Source organism: Heloderma suspectum, chromosome 1 (genome assembly GCF_057233095.1).
Source record: "Heloderma suspectum isolate Gila_16-S chromosome 1, 16-S_ref, whole genome shotgun sequence".
In the NCBI taxonomy this organism is placed as follows: Eukaryota; Metazoa; Chordata; class Lepidosauria; order Squamata; family Helodermatidae; genus Heloderma; species Heloderma suspectum.
In genome coordinates this window covers 4,719,305-4,738,291 of record NC_139458.1, presented here as the reverse complement: position 1 = coordinate 4,738,291, position 18,987 = coordinate 4,719,305, and the positions used below count along the sequence as shown (strand labels likewise).

Sequence of the window (18,987 nt, the reverse complement as noted above, 5' to 3'; positions counted from 1 at the left end):
TATTGGAGGTTGTTGATAATTCTCCTGGTAATCTTAATTCTGACCTGTGATTCATCCAACCTGGCGTTTCTCATGATGTACTCTGCATGTAAGTTAAATAAGCAGGTTGACAATATGCAGCCTTGTCGTACTCCTTTCCCAATTTTGAATCACTCGGTTGTTCCATGTCTGGTTCGTACTGTTGCTTCTTGACCCTCGTACAGGTTTCTCAGGAGACAGGTAAGGTGGTCTGGTACTCCCATCACTTTAAGAATTTGCCACAGTTTGTTGTGATCCACACAATCCAAGGCTTTAGCGTAGTCAATGAAGCAGAAATAGACATTTTTCTGGAATTCTCTTGCTTTCTCCATGATCCAGTGAATATTGGCGATTTGATCTCTAGTTCCTCTGCCTCTTCGAAACCCAGCTTGTACTTCCGGTAGTTCTCGGTTCGCATACTGCTGAAGCCTAGCTTGTAGGATTTTGAGCATCACCTTGCTGGCATGTGAAATGAGCGCAATTGTATGGTAGTTTGAACACTCTTTGGCGTTGCCCTTCTTTGGAATTGGAATGTAAACTGACCTTTTCCAGTCTTGCGGCCACTGTTGAGTGTTCCAAATTTGTTGGCATATTGAGTGCAGCACTTTAACAGCATCATCTTTTAGGATTTTAAATAGCTCAGCTGGAATACTGTCATCTCTGCTAGCTTTGTTGTTACTAATGCTTCCTAAGGCCCACTTGCCTTCACTCTTGAGGATGTCCAGCTCAAGTTCAGTGACGGCACTATCATGGCTATCAGGGACATTGAGATCTTTCCTGTATAGTTCTTCTGTGTATTCTTTCCACCTCTTCTTAATCTCATCTGCTTCTGTTAGATCCCTGCCTTCCTTGTCCTTTATCATGCCTGTCTTTGCACAAAATGTTCCCTTGAGATCTCTGATTTTCTTGGAAGAGATTTCTAGTCTTTCCCATTCTGTTGTTTTCCTCGATTTTTTTGCATTGTTCATTTAAGAAGGCCTTCTTGTCTCTCCTTGCTATTCTCTGGAACTCTGCATTCAGTTGGATATACCTTCCCCTATCTCCCTTGCTTTTCGCTTCCCTTCTTTCCTCAGCTACTTGTAAAGCCTCATCAGACAGCCACTTGGCTTTCTTGCATTTCTTTTTCTTTGGGATGGATTGAGTTGCTGCCTCCTGAACAATGTTACGGACCTCCGTCCATATTTCCTCAGGCACTCTGTCTATCAGATCTAATCCCTTAAATCTATTCCTCACCTCCACTGTATATTCATAAGGGATATGATTTAGGTCATACCTGAATGGTTTAGTGGCTTTCCCTACGTTCTTCAATTTAAGCTGAAATTTTGCAAGAAGTAGCTCATGATCTGAGCCACAGTCAGCTCCAAGTCTTGTTTTTACTGACTGTATAGAGCTTCCCCATCTTTGGCTGCAAAGGACATAATCAATCTAATTTCGATATTGACCATCTGGTGATGTCCATGTGTGGAGTCGTCTCTTGTGCTGTTGGAAAAGAGTGTTTGCTATGATCAGCGTGTTCTCTTGGCAAAACTCTATTAGCTTTTGTCCTGCTTCATTTTGTACACCAAGGCCATGCTTGCCTGTTATCCTGGTGATTTCTTGACTTCCTACTTTAGCATTCCAATCCCCTATGATGAAGAGGACATCTTTTTTTGGTGTTAGTTGTAGAAGGTGTTGTAGGTCTTCATAGAACCGATCAACCTCAGCTTCTTCGGCCTCAGTGGTTGGGGCATAGACTTGAAGTACTGTGATGTTGAATGGTTTGCCTTGGATTCGTACTGAGATCATTCTATCATTTTTAAGATTGTACCCCAGTACTGCTTTTCCCACCCTTTTGTTGACTATGAGTGCTGCTCCATTTCTTCTAAGGGATTCTTGCCCACAGTAGTAGATATGATGGTCACCTGATGTCAGGGTAGACACTGAGCCCATAGAATCCCAGAGTAGTTCTGATTCTGACGAAGAGCAGTCGGTCCTGGGAGAGGAGCGCGCTCCTCTTTCCCAGGACCAACAGCTGACGGAGATTCCTCCCACCAGCATTCCTAGTTTAGTTAGCAATCCAGGGAGTGACCAAGCACAGATAGCAGACTTGGTGGATGCGCGACGCAGACGCAGAGAGCGGCGCCAGATGGAGGGCGCAGAAAGGAGGCGTAATGCCAGGTTGGCACGCAAACAACGGCTGCGCCCAGAGGATCCAAGGGAAAAGGGGAGGAACTCTCCCTAGTCCTTAAGTTCAGGGGTCTGCCAGTAATTCCCTTTCAAACGGGGACCAACTGTTCCAACTTAGGGCATAGGTACTGTGCTGCTCAGATCTAGTTGCAATCGGTATAGTTGTTAAGGTGTAATAGAAGAATAAAGCTTTGAAAGGAATTCCTTTGTCTGTGTCTGGACTTGGCTACTGGATTAGACTGAGAGAGGCCTCCAAGGAGCCCTTGACACCTGAATTACATTCGTCCATGCCCGTCCATTTTAGTTCACTAATTCCCAAGATGTCGATGTTCAGTCTTGCCATCTCATGTTTGACCACCTCCAGCTTACCTTGATTCATTGATCTTACATTCCAGGTTCCTAAACAATATTGTTCCTTACAGCATCGGATTTTCTTTTCACCACCAGACACATCCGCAGCTGAATGTCCTTTTGGCTTTGGCCCAGCCGCTTCACTCTTTCTGGCGCTACTTGGAAATACCCTCTGCTCTTCCCCAGTAGTATATTGGATACCTTCCGACCTGAGGGGCTCATCTTCCGGTGTCATCTCCTTTAGCTTTGTGATACGTTCCATGGGGTTTTCTTGGCAAGAATACTGGAGTGGGTTGCCATTTCCTTCTCCAGTGGACCACATTTTGTCAGAACTCTCCGCCATGACCTGTCCGTCTTGGGTGGCCCTGCACGGCATAGCTTATGGCTTCACTGAGTTACGCAAGCCCCTTTGCCACAACAAGGCAGTGATCCATGAAGCGGAGCATTTGAAAGTATCCTCATCCAAATTTATTTATTTATTTATTTATTTCTATACCGCCCAATAGCTGAAGCTCTCTTACCCAGTCTTGTTTCCAAAGAGGAATTACTGCATTAAGAGTCCTTGGTCATTCCATTTTCTTTTTAATTTCCATATTTTGTATACAGCGGTATGTAGGACAGGTTGCACCAGCTTTTAATTCCTTTAGTTTATTCCTGCCTTCCTCCGCTTCCCCACATGGCTGATGCATAGCAGCACATTCTTAAAACACAGCAAAAGAAGTCTCCATGTGACTGTGCAGATCATTGTATCAAGGTTCTTTTGGTGCACTGGTTCACTGATGCGCGTATGGATGTCGATAAACCATGACACAACCTTGATACAATCCTAGCATGATGGCATCGAGATCGCTATGTATGTATGTATGTATGTATGTATGTTTTTTATATCTGTCAAACAGCCAAAGTTCTCTGAGTGGTTCACAAAACAAAACTTAAAACCATGAAATACAATAGGATGATAAAATACAATATTATTTAAAAATATTTTGCAGTTGTAACAAAGGGAAGCCCAACTCTCTGTTCCTTTAAACACGTCTCCTTTGCCTGGGAACAGACACATGCCACTTAGGTTGAGGGATAGCTGAAGACACGCCAGGGGATGTCTGGCAGGAGGGTGGAAAGAGAGGTCTCCTCATGTTCCCACCTTCCCCAAAGCCATTTCCCTGGGCAGCCTGATGATAAGTACTGCAATCCTGGATACCAGTCAGATCTGACAAACCTCAAGGGTCCTATATGATTAGATGCTTTGTCCCTCCTTCATCTGCCAATCATATCCCTTCTGGAAAATGACAGAAACTGGGGTGGTTTGTTTGTTTGTCTGACAACATTCCATCTTCATTTCTGTTTGCCTGGAGAACCTCCACTGCCCCCTGCCCCTGGAGCCCCTTGCAAAGGATTCACTTAAGGACACCGGCCCTGTTTAGGCAACCGACTGAGTGTGTGAGGGCTTAAAGTGTGCAGAGGTTTGGGGCCATGCATGCTGGCCTTGCCCACTACGCCCCTAGGCATGCGGGCCTCGCCTCCTTCAGTTCCGACATGATTCCACATACCAGGGTCTGAACAGGAGCTCTACATGCATTTGCTTGCACATGAGTAGAACTCTCTGCGCAGTCAGGAGAGGCTCAGGGCCACTTTACTCTGAATGTCTGAAGAGGGCTAACATTTGGTTCGGAAGAGCTGTAGTTGTTTTAAAACTGTTGACTGAGTAAGGCTAGTTCCGAAATACTGTTAATGGTTGTTTTTTTTTAATGTAACCTCCTATTTCTCTGACTTCTTTTACCAATAAATCATAAAATAGAATAGTGGGGTTGGAAGGGGCCTACAAGGCCATCGAGTCCAACCCCCAATCCTTAATCAATGACTTGAATTAGAACTCTGATCAAACATCTTGCTAACTCTCGCCCACCTGTCTAGCCATTCTTCACCTATTTAGCCAGGAAGAACTTCCAAATTTTGCTGATCCCCTCCCCACCTCTATGCCGTATCCTATCCTGTTCTAGAGGGACTCCAACCTTCAAGAGCGGCTTTGGAAGGGAGGCTGCAGTGGGTGAGCATGAGTCTGCAAGAATCGAGTGTCTCATCTGGTGCACGCAGAAGTGCTTTCTGCTAGCATAAAGCCACTGCTGAATGCAACCCCTAGGACAATTCAGTGTCTATACTGAATACTTCCCTTCCCCCAACCTCCCCCAACCTGGTGCCCTCCAGATGTTTTGGACTTCAGCTTCCATCAGTGCCAGACAGCATGGCCGAGGGTCAAGAGTTCTGGGAGTTGTCACCAGAGGGCACCAGGTTGGGGAAAGCTGACATGCACTAGTCAGATTATAAGGGTAGGGAGGAATGTAGGCACGGAAAACTGTTACCAATTTCAGGATGCCTCAAGGACTGTGCACCTACAGACGCGTGCTTCCTAGCGGCCATGCTGCATGCATGAATGGTGCTGTAACTACAAGGTGTCCTGGATGGTCCTGACCCACCAAGTGGCAAAAGAGAAGGACATCGAAAAAGGTGTGAAAGTAAGAAGGAAAAAGGCAGTCTTTCCTCCATCCTGTGCTAGAACATCTCTATTTATATATAGCAGCTATTCAAGTGAATTATTTAATCATACAATCAGTATTGATTATTCACTATAAAAAGTGCTAAATATGAAGCAATGAACCCTCTTAACATCCCAGGGAACAAATTACAAGGAAAGACAGTAAACTGCTGCCTTTATCCCTTGGTGGGTGACTCAAAAATGTTTGTCATTATAGCAGCATTTCCCCCCTGTAATAATGACGCTTTATTTGAATCTGTCATGACAGCTGTTGTTGGAATGGCCTTCTCATGAGACGACTCCAGCAATTTCCTTTTTAACTACAAACCTTTCTTTCTGTGCAGATATGTGGTCACTAGGTTTTGCCTGGGCTTTTAGCAGATGGCGTTGAGTTCAAGCACCTTATTTCCCTTGCATTTGTCATAATGGTTCAAACTGCAAAAGCTATTGCAGTTTGTGTTCCAGTCCAGCCCGTCACACACGCTTTATTAAAAGCAACAACAAACAATGACAAGAACAATACTATCATTGTCAACAACAACCACCACCATGGCCATTTCTCTAACTCGGAAGGCATCTGAAAGTTCCTGCCTTGAAAGGTGCGCTTTTTGAAAAATAGCACACCTGTGCTTTGATAGCAGCACAGTGTTTTCAGCAGGTAGCAACCCAATGTCAGTTCTCAGTAAGCCAGTGAATTTTGTGGCCTGCAGATTACATAAATGATGGAAGGAGAGGAGAACTAGCTCAGAAAGTGTTATATTTGTTGAGAGAGTAAGAGGCAGAAGCCCTTGGGTTCAATGGTTTAACATAAATGTTGTTGTTGTTGTTTATTCGGTCAGTCGCTTCCGACTCTTCGTGACTCCATGGACCAGCCCACGCCAGAGCTTCCTGTCGGCTGTCGCCACCCCCAGCTCCCCCAAGGTCGAGCCCGTCGCCTCCAGAATATCATCCATCCATCTTGCCCTTGGTCGGCCCCTCTTCCTTTGGCCTTCCACTTTCCCTAGCATCAGCATCTTCCCCAGGGTATCTTGTCTTCTCATGATGTGGCCAAAGTACTTTAGTTCTGCCTTTAATATCATTCCCTCAAGTGAGCAGTCTGGCTTTATTTCCTGGAGTATGGACTGGTTTGATCTTCTTGCAGTCCAAGGCACTCTCAGAATTTTCCTCCAGAACCACAGTTCAAAAGCATCTCTCTTCCTTCGCTCAGCCTTCCTTATGGTCCAGCTCTCGCAGCCATAGGTTACTACGGGGAATACCATTGCTTTCACTATGCGGACCTTTGTTGTCAGTGTGATGTCTCTGCTCTTCACTATTTTATCAAGATTTGTCATTGCTCTCCTCCCAAGAAGTAAACGTCTTCTGATTTCCTGGCTGCATTCAGCATCTGCAGTAATCTTTGTGCCTAGAAAGACAAAGTCTGTCACTGCCTCCACGTTTTCTCCCTCTACTTGCCAGTTATCAATCCAGCTGGTTGCCATAATCTTGGTTTTTTTGAGGTTGAACTGCAACCCAGCTTTTGCACTTTCTTCTTTCACCTTCGTCATGAGGTTCCTCAGCTCCTCCTCGCTTTCAGCCATCAAAGTGGTATCATCTGCATATCGGAGATTGTTAATGTTTCTTCCAGCAATTTTAACTCCAGCCTTGGCTTCATCAAGCCCAGCACGTCGCATGATGTGTTCTGCGTACAGGTTGAATAGGTAGGGTGAGAGTATACAACCCTGCTGTACTCCTTTCCCAATCTTAAACTAGTCCGTTGTTCCGTGATCTGTTCTTACCGTTGCTACTTGGTCGTTATACAGATTCCTCAGGAGGCAGACAAGATGACTTGGTATCCCCATACTGCCAAGAACTTGCCACAATTTGTTATGATCCACACAGTCAAAGGCTTTAGAATAATCAATAAAACAGAAATAGATGTTTTTCTGAAACTCCCTGGCTTTCTCCATTATCCAGCAGATATTGGCAATTTGGTCTCTAGTTCATCTGCCTCTTCGAAACCCAGCTTGTACATCTGGCAATTCTCGTTCCATGAATTGCTGGAGTCTACCTTGCAAGATCTTGAGCATGACCTTACTGGCATGTGAAATAAGTGCCACCGTTCAATAGTTTGAACATTCTTTGGTGCTTCCCTTTTTCCCTTTTTCTGGTGGCCATTCTTGTGTTTTCCAAATTTGCTGGCATATGGCATGCATCACCTTGACAGCCTCATCTTGCAAGATTTTAAACAGTTCAGCTGGGATACCATCATCTCCTGCTGCCTTGTTATTAGCAACGCTTCTTAAGGCCCATTCAACCTCACTCGTCAAGATGTCTGGCTCTAGCTCACTGACCACACCGTCAAATCTATCCCCGATATTATTATCCTTCCTATACAGATCTTCCATATATTCTTGCCACCTTTTCTTGATCTCTTAACATAAATAGCCCACCTTAAAATAGGCTGCCATTAGCACCCCCCTCTCCCCACCCCAAAGAAGAGAGGTGTATCTGTAGCTATTTGTAGTAAACAAGAGAAGGAGGAAGGAAGGAAGGAAGGAAGGAAGGAAGGAAGGAACCTCTTTCACCATAAACGGTCCAGGTAGTATTAGGCACTTTGCTCTTCTGTGACCAAAGTTTGTCATTCCTTGGCTCAGAATATGAATGTTGGCAACTCACAATGGTCACCTTAACTATGAGAGTTGGTGAGGTGTTGTGATTAGAATGTTCAAATAGGGAGACCCTGGTTCAAATCCCCCGCTCAGCCTCAGGGGTCACTGGCTTACGAATGTGTGAATCAGCAAAACTGGAGCCCACTGAAGTTCTCCTAATTTCATCTTGAATCTCGTTCTGACTTGAGTCTGTATCAGATCGGGAGCTTTTTTTTTTCACATGGAAATACGTGCATATTTTCCCTAATGTACGCATTAAGTGTGTGCATCTTTTAAATGTACATATTCTTCTCCCATTGGTTAAAGTGTATTTGTGCACATTTTTCAGAAGTACACATTTTTCATGTGCATTTTTCAAATGTGTGCATGCTGTTGAACATCTTTTTTGGTCCATTAATCATATTGCATGCTCAGACATGTACAGACTTCGACCGCAGATTGTGTCCAAGTCTGTGTTCGGTCCAGAAGGTGCAAACTGGGTAAACCCTGATAAAAAAAAATGAAAAAAATGAACTGAAATCAATTTCTCATACAATCCTACAGTAGGCAGCCATTATATTTCAGCATAACCTACTTTGCAGTATAGTTATGAGGATAAACTTGCGGGGGGGGGGGAGTCCTATATGCTGCCTTGATGTCCTTGAAGGAAAGGTGGGATGTAAATAAATAAAGAAATACTATCTATCAGCCATAAAGGAATGCATGGAATTCCTTCTGTGAGTTTCATTCTTCCCTTTTTATGATTTAACTGCTGTGAAAGAAGGCTGGACAAAGCAAACTGCATGAATCTAAGAGAACATCTGTAGAGGGTAAAAGAGCCACACCAAGTTGTCCATCATTGTGAGAGGTGCGTCCTGTAGAGGGATGTAGGAAGTTCTTCAGCACATATCAGAATCCCAGTGTCTGACCTGAGGCCAGAGGTCCACTGTTCAGTCTCTGCACCTTGTCTGGATCATTAGGCAATTAAGTACATTTAGGGGTGTTTGATGTCTGTTCCCCAAGAGAATTGGCACAGAGCTGGTTTGCACCATATTGTCAAACATATGAACTTGAGCAGGTGATCTAATTCAATTAGGCTGGGTAGCTGTGACTTTTTTTAGCCACACATGTGGAAGTGTGAAATTAAGGATGTCTTGAGATAACACTATATGAGAAAACACTTGGCTTTAATTTTAGAGAGAAGAAGGTTTTGGTCGAACATTTTTGGTGGTGATGGTGGTGGTCGTCATGGTGGTGACTGAGGCAGTTTTGGGCCATGAACTGGCAGGCACACTGTTGTGGGGGAGGGGAGGGGGAGATGCTGAAAATACCAGTCCTTGAAGGATTGCTATCAGAGTCAGGATGGCTGAGTAAGGGCTGAGTCAGGATATGGGGTGTTGTAGTACAGCCTAAAGAGCTGGTAGAATGGGGAACACAAGAGATACATTCCTGAAACTAGGGGTGTAAAAAATTTGTTTCAGTTCACAAATTACACCAAAATGGTGCATTCGCAACTCAGAATGAGAACACAAATGGGAGAAATGTTTGAAATGGGAGAAGTTCTCTGAAAATGTTTGCAAATTCCTTCCTTCCTTCCTTCCTTCCTTCCTTCCTTCCTTCCTTCCTTCCTTCATTATATTTCTATACTGCCCCATAGCCGAAGCACTCTGGGTGGTTCACAAAAACTTGCCTTTGCATTTGGAGAATGTGCACTTTTAAAAATGCACATTTTCACGTCTTAGCCAATGGAGGAAAAGTGTACACTTTTGAAAAATGCACACTTTTCCACTTGAAAATGCACATTTTCCTATCCGAACAAACCAAAAAACCAGATTGCAAATGCGAATGGGAGCGAGACAAACTGAGCTTTGAACAAAGTTCAGAGAATTTTGGTGAGCTCAAGCATCCCTTGTTTGCTATCCCTAAACGAGGGCCTGAATAGAATCAAGTTACACTGAACAGAATTTTCCTCTCCATTTTTGAGTGACCATTCATCCCCTAAGAAAGGGGGGATTCTGTGATGTTTTGCAGGTTTGGCTTGCCTTAGTCAAATGATGGGGCAAGAACCTATGGTTATATGCAGTGAAATCAAGTAACTACCTAAATTAAGTGGGGAGGATTCCCCTGCCCCCAACCCCAATTTGAAACTTTACAAAATAGGCTTGTGTGGCTGTGCAGAGTCGGCATGCTGGAACTTCCTGTTGGGGGTGGGCCGGAATACACATGGAAAAGTTGTTGGAAAGTTAAAACCGGGGGGGGGGGGGGCATGACACCACATTTAAGTAAAGTAAGCCATATCTCCCCCCATCCCCCGTGCACACATACACACACACACACACCATCATAGAATGTCTCCCATCACCTCCATTTTCAGGGGCAGTTTATTCACACACACACACCCAAATCCCCCCCCCCCCGCAAGTTAAACCAAAAAATATCAGCCCAGCTCTAGAATCAAGTGAGGGTTGGGGGGGTATAGAAGGGAATGAGCCAGGAAAGGCAACCAGGTAGACAAAGTCAGGCTGATTTTTGTCCAGACCCAGAAGCCTTTTGTGACTGTTACAAGAGACCGGTAGGCTGGAGGGGGGTGGAGTCACCCTGGAAGGACAACCTAGCCTTGGGAAGCCTTCAGTCAACAGTCCTTAGTGGCCTATAACAGGGAGTAGCAGAGCAACAGATCTGGAGGTCCCTTCAGTACCTAGGCCGTGTGTGTGTGTGTGAACTGACACAGGAAGCTCACTGGCCACCAGAACCATGCATCTCTCAGCCTGGTCGTTCGGTCCATTCTCATCTTCATTGCTTTGGAGGTGTCGGCCTTAACCTGCCCCAGGGCAGCAGAGAATTCTTGCAGTGACCAGCCACTTGCTTGGCATATTCAGCTGTCAGGGAGGGCTGAGGCAGGTAGTCGCCCTGGGGTGCAGAACGCACAGCACATATGAAATGGCGAGGCTTTGGATTGTGTGGCCCTGAATACCTGGAGCTGGATCAGAAAGAGAGATGTTCTTGTCTCTCAGAGGAAGAAAGAAAGAAAGAAAGAGGGTTCTCGTCCAGAAGGTCCTGAGAGGTTAAGGAGGAAGATGCTCAGGCCTTGTATTTCCTTGTATCTGCACAGGAAAGGCTCCTGGTTTCTCCTTGCTGATCCCTTGGCAACCACAGGGTCTCGCTCCAACAGACTCGTGCCCAGGGGACAGGGGTGAGGGCTCAGGGCATGTCTTGATGCTGATGGCCCTTCAGCGTTCACCCCAGCAAGTTGTGAATCTTGAAGGGCCATAGGCACAAAGGCCCCATCTGGACCCCCACTTCCCCACCAAGTCTCACTTTAGCACTTTAGACATCTCCCACCTATGTGTCAGGATCGTCCTGATGGCTGAGCCCTTGCTCCACTAAGCCCCCAGGCTGCTTGGAGGGTCTGATGGAAGGATCCCCCCCGCATGGCAGCTGGTTGGTCTGTCCTCAGCTGTGCCCAGGGGTGCCCGCTGGACTCAGGGCCATCCTGGGGCCAACTGATGCGAGGACGAGGAGGAGCCTTGCCCCTTGGACTTCTTGCAGGTGGGGAGCGCATGCCCTTCCCACCATCCTCTTTCCAGTCCCACCAAGGCTTGGCCTAGAAGAGGGGATGCTCTGCTGCTGGCATGTCCCTTTCTTACCTGCCCCCATCACTCCCATTTCTCTTGGGTTTTGGCACCTCCCTCCATCTATCACTTTCAGGCAACTATTTCGCAATCACTGGTCAGGTTTTTAATCGTTAAATGGCCAACATTGTCTTTATCAGGATAGCGGTTTATGAGGCTGAGCATTTTGCAGCCATTAGCACATAGAAGGACAGCTCTTCATGCCGTTCTTGCATAGTCGTTGCCCCCAGCGTGCCCTCCTCAAAAGAAGAGAGGCATGCTATGCTGCCGGCTTCCGTGGGTGGCAGTGCCTTCTTGCTGCGTCACCTACAATAGCAATTTAAACCCCTCTCCTAGAGCTGTGTTCAAATGGCTCTATAATGCATCCTGTGATTTGCCACAGTGAAAGGGGGCATTGAGTTGCCCTCTCTTCCTATATATTTACCTTCTCTATTTATTGAGGGGGTGGGTGTGCGTAAGCCTACGAGAATTAGCAAACAGTTTCCCAGTTTCCAGACAATATATGGTAAACGGGAGTATTCGATGTCTTGCAATTGAATGAAATCTAAACAACCCACTGTTTCAGACTGAGGAACTGGAGAGCGGACGTGGCAACCCATGAAGGTTCAATATGAAACTGCGATATTTCATTGTTCTCCTTTTTTTTAAACATGTCTCCAGGCAGAAACTAGATCTTTGCATTTGATGCTTGCCTGTAAACCAAACAAGTGCATGACGGACAGCCACAGTGCCTAGCCTGATGGGAAGTCTTGGCACTAGGAGAAATCTGGTGACGACGGCTTCTCTCCGTTTCTCATTTTTTCTGAACATACGTTTGGTTCATCCCGAACTCTGAGAACTTTCCCAGTCTTAAGTTTGGTTTGTCTCAGACCCTCAGAATTTATTTTTAAATTCCAAATACATGCATTTTTGTATGGAATTTGGCCAAATATACACATTTTTTTCCAGACAGGTTTCCTCATCATGCATTTTGATGTTATCTTCATTAATATAAACCTTTTTTGATTGGAGGAATCCACCACAAAATTTGGAGAAGTGCAAATTGTGAACGATAGCTGAGTTTCCGTTCGCGTATTGGTCCAAAAGTGAGAAAGTAGGTCAGTTTTCATTAAAATTTCTCCTCCGTTCCTACTTGGCTCCTCTGTGAAAAGAAGAAGAAGAGAAGGTAGCACAGGCATCTGGACTCTGTCAGGGAAAGAGACTATATGAGGAGCTGCCCCTTCCCTGGCATCTGGCACTGGCACACATGGGGCTGTGGACTGGGGCAACATAGACCAAACCTATTGTGACCAGTCCTAACCTCCAGTGATGGCTTTCCTTGATGGATGATCATGACCCCATGAACCTACCTGGTCAATACAAAATGCATTTTAAGTCAGCCAGAACGTAAGTGTCGAGATGCATTGCTCATTTCTTCCATTCAGAAATGTGATTAAAACATCAAGTGCCTTTTTGCCAGCTAACCCCAAAGCCCTGATGATGGTTCTAAATTCCTGCTCCCAATAATACATTCAATGGAGGATACATTTTCTAATGTAAAAGGGGGTGGGGAAACAATCAATTTGACATCCTACCAAGCATGTATCCTGCAGCACATTCCTTGTACAGATGATTTGAAGCTGCTCATAGCAAAGAGTCTAAAAATAGAAAAATGCTGACAATCTGAGATGGGGGAAAATATCTGTGCTAAGGCTGGCTGTCTCACATGCACATTAAATTCTGTTGACAGAACACATCTGCTTGGGTTGGGATGGCCTGACATCCTGACTCCTGAGCTTATATTGGGGAGGCTTCCAAAGATGGAGGAGAACCAGACCAACCTGACAAGCTTCCTGAGATCAGCCTGCTGTGTAACCACATTTCTCTGCAGTTATCGACAATGCAAATGTTTGAAGCCATTTTCATCATAGTGGCACTGCTTTTTGGAGCAGCTGTGGGTCACAGACATTGCTGCAAACCGCACCAGTTTTTTAAGGTGGAAAAGTCCAGAAGGCACACATCACTTCCAAGATGGCGGTGCTGTTGTTCAACATGGACGCCATCCTGGGCCAGTTGTCCTGTATGCACTGCTGCTAAGATGGCTGGTTTTCAAGATGGCACTGCCCATGAAGGCACTGAAAGTGCTATCCACTTACCTTGGAAACAGCCAGTGAAACTTGGCACCTTGGCCTGTCCCCTATTTCATTTTTCAGATGGCAAAGCCAGTATCAGATACAGGTACTGCCAACTTGGATGACACCCCGCCCCACCACCACCTCCATGTCCTGGCATTCCTCAACTATCCATATCTTGCTAAGAGATTCGTAAAGACAGAGGCGGATCTTGGATGAAAGTATTGACTCAGAGGGCATCCAGCTGTGACATTCTGCTAGTGTGAATGGTGTTTCACTAGTGGAAACTAGGTTCCGAACTATACGCAAGAGAAGACTTCAACTAAAGCGACCTTTGCACAACTGTGCAGCCGATTGTGTGCAACCAGTTGTGCAACTGGTTGTGCCACCAGTTGTTCAAGCTGCTGTGCAAATGGGCGCACAAGTGTGATGTGCAAGTGCTTGCACAATGGGAAGATTCGATGGAGCTCTGCTAGCATTGTTTGAGTTTGCAGAAAGACACTGCTGGATACTGCCCAGAAGCTGAGAATTTGGCACACATCTCTGTTGAAAAATAACTTGGTGTTTTATGATTTCTTAAACCTGTTCCCCAATATATCTATTTTTAAAAATGTTTTGTTGAAATACCTGATGTATTCCAGTAGGTGTACTTCTGAAAAAACAGACAATTAGATGCAGGTGATACAGTTTAGTAGAGATGTGTTTCCATCTACAGCTGGGCTATATGTTTATACGCGAAATAATTGTGTCCCACATGGCAGAGAGAAATGGGTCCTCCTGAATTCCGTTGTGCCAGGCTTACATTTTACACATGGAATCCCCCCATCACCAGCACTAGCCAGTTATTTAAAACAATGCAGGCTGAGTCATTGCATGCTGAGACAGCTCACCAGGAACATCCCTTTTCTTCCAAATTATTCCTGGCTGATGTAATGGGAAGTTATTGTAATTAGAATGCAGAACAGCCTTCCCCAATGTGGCACCCTCCAGATGTTTTGGACTACTATTCCCATCGGCCCCAAACAATATGGCCAGTGGTCAGGAATGATGGGGTGTCATCTAAAACACCTGGAGGGCATCAGGCTGGGGAAGGCTAATGTAGAACAGCAGAACAGGGTTCCTTCCTTCCTTCCTTCCTAACTTCCTTCCTTCCTTCCTTCCTTCCTTCCTTTCTAGACTGCCCAATAACCAAAGTTCTCAGGGTGGTGTACAGGTAAATTAAAATATAGAATAACACTCAAACAATGATAATAACGTAGCACATAATAAAACCAAAGTAGCAAAAGCAGAAGAGTGCAAAGATCTAGAACCATGAAACTGTCCTTAATATATGCCTGAGATTTTTTTTAAAAAAAGGTCTTCACTGAAAAGTCTGTAACTTAGGGCACCAGGGAAGCCTCCCTGGGGAGGACATTCCACAGAGGTGGCTGAAAAGGGCCGCTTTCCAGCCACCTGCCTCCCCTCATTTGGTGGAGACACCTAAAAGAGGGTCTCAGATGATGACCTCAGTGACTGAGAAGGTAAATATGGGAGAGAGGCTCCTTCCGATAACCTGGTCCCAAGCCATTTATGGCTTGAAAAGTTAAAACCAGCACTTCACATTGGGCCCAGAAACAGACTGGCAGCCAGTGCAGATGGAGAAGTACAGACATAATATGATTGTATCGGCCATCCGACTTAACAGACACACTGCCTGTGTTGGGCTAAGTGAAATTCCTGCATCATTTTCAAACGCAACCCCAAGTCTAACACAGCGTTGCCATGTACCATCTTGGAAGCGGGCCTAGTCAGCAGGAGTTCCCTCCCTCCAGAACACCTTCACTTTATGGTTTGGGAGGCAGAAAATGTGGTATGTTTTAAATGCCTCCTGAAAATGCACTTGTTTAAGTGGGCTTAATCATAATTAATCACGATGATGCTCCATTTTATTATTTTTGTATTGCTTTTATTATTGTCATGGCTGAAATTGTTCTTAATAATGTATAGAATCATAGAATAGTAGGGTTCAAAGGGGCCTATAAGACCATCAAGTCCAACCCCCTGCTCAATGCAGGAATCCAAGTCAGAGCATCCCTGACAGATGGCTGCCCAGCCTCGTCTTGAAGGCCTCCAGTGTGGGAGAGCCCACCACCTACCCAGGTAATGGGCTCCATTGCCATATTGCTCTAACAGTCAGGACGTTTTTCCTGATGTTCAGCCAGAATCTGGCTTCCTGGAACTTGAGCCCATTATTCTGTGTCCTGCACTCTTGGGTGATCGAGAAGAGATCCTGGCCTTCCTCTCTGTGACAACCTTTCAAGGACTTGAAGAGCGCAATCCTATCTCCCCTCAGTCTTCTCTTCTCAAAGCTAAACATGCCCAGCTCTTTCAGTCTCTCCTCATGGGGCTTTGTTTCCAGTTCCCTGATCATCTTTGTTGCCCTCCTCTGAACCCTCTCCAGCTTGTCTGCATCCTTCTTCAAGTGCGGTGCCCAGAACTGGACACAGTACTCCAGATGAGGCCTAACCAGCGCTGAGTAGAGGGGAACTAGTACTTCCCGGGATTTGGAAGCTATGCTTCTATTAATGCAGCCCAAAATAGCATTTGCCTTTTTTGCTGCCACATCACATGGTTGGCTCATATTCAGCTTGTGATCTGCAACAATTCCAAGATCCTTCTCGCTTGTAGTTGTTGAGCAATGTATCCCCCATCTTGTAACTGTGCATTTGGTTTCTTTTTCCTAGGTGCACAAGGAAATGTCATTCTGTTGTTTTCTGCCCAGCACTCCAGTCTATCCAGATCACTTTGAATTTTGTTTCTGTCTTCCAAAGTATTAGCTATCCCACCCAATTTTGTGTCATCTGCAAATTTTATCAGCATTCCCTGCACTTCCTCCTCCCAGTCGTTAATAAAAATGTTGAAGAGCACTGGGCCCAGGACTGTGCCCTGCGGTACTCCGCTCGTCTCCACAGTTTGAGAAGATCCCATTGATAAGCCCTCTCTGAGTCCAATTCTGTAGCCAACTGTGGATCCACCGGATCGTTGTTTCATCTAGCCCACTTTGAGCTAGGTTGTTCATCAGGATATCATGGGGCACTTTGTCAAAAGCTTTGCTGAAGTTGAGGTTTATTATGTCTAGAGCATTCCCACCGTCCACAAGGGAGGTGACCTGATCAAAAAATGAGATGTTAAGCTGTGATTTTAATATTGTGATTTGTAAACCTGCTAGGGATTTTATTATTTTAAGTGTTAATAATAGACAAATAATAGATATATAGTCCAAACAGGAGGTTTCAAGAGCATGGGGGCACCATTGGAAGGCCATCTCTGTCCAGGTAGGGTCATAGTCACTGTATCAGCTGAACACAAGTGGAAGTGAAACAAACTGGAAATCACAAATTGATTCATCCATCCCTACAGCATATGGATACATTCTTTAGAAGCTAGGATAAGATGCCACTCCATATCATATGTAGAGTTGTCCATAAACACCTCATCTGTGAAAAAGCCCACCATCCTGCTGCTGTTCTTTCAAGTGTTTCTGACAGTACATACAGATGTCATCCTCTTTCACTGTGTCTTAACAATCCCTTCTCTGCAGCTGGTATAATTGATGACAGATTGTAAATAACATATTTTTTTCCTTATGGCCAAGCTAAAGTAACAGTCTTTTTTGATGCTCGCTCAGATCAGGTGGACCAAAACAGCAGGAAGTGCCTCTGACCGGTTTCAAGATTCGAGTGTCTTCAATGAGACGTTGAGGATTGCAAATATTCAGCGACACCAAGGGGGGCGCTACTACTGCAAGGCTGAGAATGGCCTGGGCTCACCAGCAATCAAGTCAATAAGAGTAGACGTATATTGTAAGTAAATGATGCCTGAAGCCACATACAGTTGACTCTTGATTTCTCTGCTGCATGAGAGAACTTGACTTGGCTTGCACATAACGGCAACCCAGAGTATGGGCTGAGTATGGGTTGCTGAATCCTGGGTTGCTGTTGTGTGTGAACTTGGGACTATGGCTAAACTATAAGCTGTTCACCATGAACAACCCAGCAGGAAGTTTGATCTTGGGTTGCAAACTCTGGGTCGTTTTAACTAGGGTTGTTATTATGTGTGAACTCAGAACCAAGGATTGTTCATGGGTTGTTTTGCCAGGTTACAGAGGCAGGAAGCAAGTGTGACAGACAGACAGAGGCTACTCTGCATGCCAGTACTACAGCACTGCAAAGGCATTTGGGATACAGGGAGGGAGCAGATGAAGGAGGAGGAATCAAACAACTCAGGAATTAAAACAACAACAACCTGCACTTTGTGAAATCGTCTGGCACACAAATCAGGGGGAAACTCTGGGGAAACTCTGGGTAAGGCAACAAGCTATACTCTGGGTTGTTGTTAAATGCAAACCAGGTTCATGGTTGGCCGTCTGGAGGACAGCAGTTACTAACCGAGCAAATAGTCAGGCCATCAAGAAGGTAGCCTTCATCATTTTGATATAACATCTTCAGAGCTAGGATAAAAGGTATCCTTCAAGAACTTTCAGCTCGAAGTTCTAGCCACCCCACGTGCCCCAGCTCACCCTTTTTTGCCACTACCAGTTCACAGTGGCAGTGGTGGCTACCATTCTGATTTCCCTAACATTCCCTTGGAATGACACTGACTTAGGGAGGTATGAGAATTAAGTTTCATTTTGCAAAGCACTTGAAAATGCCCCAAACAGGAATGGGGGCACATATTCTTTGAAAATGTTTGCAAATTCCCAAACTTGCATTCACAAAATGTGCACTTTTGCACTACTTTTGAAAAATGCACAACTTTTGAAAAGATGCACAATTTTTGAAAGATGTGCACATTTCCTGTTCAAACAGACTGGAAAATGGGTCCCAAATGAGAATGGCAGCGAGCCAACCAAGTTTGGAAGTAAAGTTGGGTGGGGGCACCTTGGGTCAGGCTTGATGTATTGATGTTTTCATTCATGGAAGGGGAAACTCCAGCTAGTGGGCCTAGTGTGGCCTGTGGAGGTTCCCCATCTGGCCCCCAGAGTATTCCTGGATTCCTCCAAGGGTGCGTCTTTCATCTCCCATCTCACCTGTTGTGGGAAGCTGCCACAACAGAGCCAGCAGCTGGAGGAGTGCTCCAACTGTCAGCTCAGTCAGGGCTGCTTCTCTCGTGCACGAGCTCCCCAAGGCACCATGCAGGTGAAGCTCATGGGGGAAGCTGGTATGCAGTGCAGCAGGGCCCTGGGTGATGCACCAGCCACATAGGGTTGTACGGATTCCCCACCGTCTGTTCCAGTGGGGAATCCGTGGGGGAGAGGCGATCTGTTCCTCCCCCCTGGAATCCCCCAGAGTGGTTCCACTCTGCTTGGATTCCGGGGGGTGGGGGAACTGGCTTGAGGATGCTTACCTTCCCTCCTGCCAGCCAGAGCCATTCGCCTCCTCCCTGTCCCTGCCGACTGCCTTTAAAAAAAATTCTTAAAAAAAAAATGGCAATCGGGAGGATGTGCCCATAGACTTATATGCAAATAGTCATGAATCTTGTGTATAAGTCTATGTGTCCATAGGCTTATA

General features: G+C 45.5%; 1 protein-coding gene across 3 annotated transcripts in view; it reads left to right on the top strand.

The window, feature by feature from the left end:
• The window catches only part of MDGA2 (MAM domain containing glycosylphosphatidylinositol anchor 2), a 682,071-nt gene that overhangs the window by 242,749 nt on the left and 420,335 nt on the right, over window positions 1-18,987 (top strand). For all 3 annotated transcript variants that reach the window (XM_084833668.1, XM_084833657.1, XM_084833679.1), the window contains exon 3: window positions 17,106-17,280. In XM_084833668.1, coding sequence (XP_084689794.1) covers window positions 17,106-17,280 — 175 coding nt within the window. The remainder of the gene's footprint in view (window positions 1-17,105; window positions 17,281-18,987) is intronic.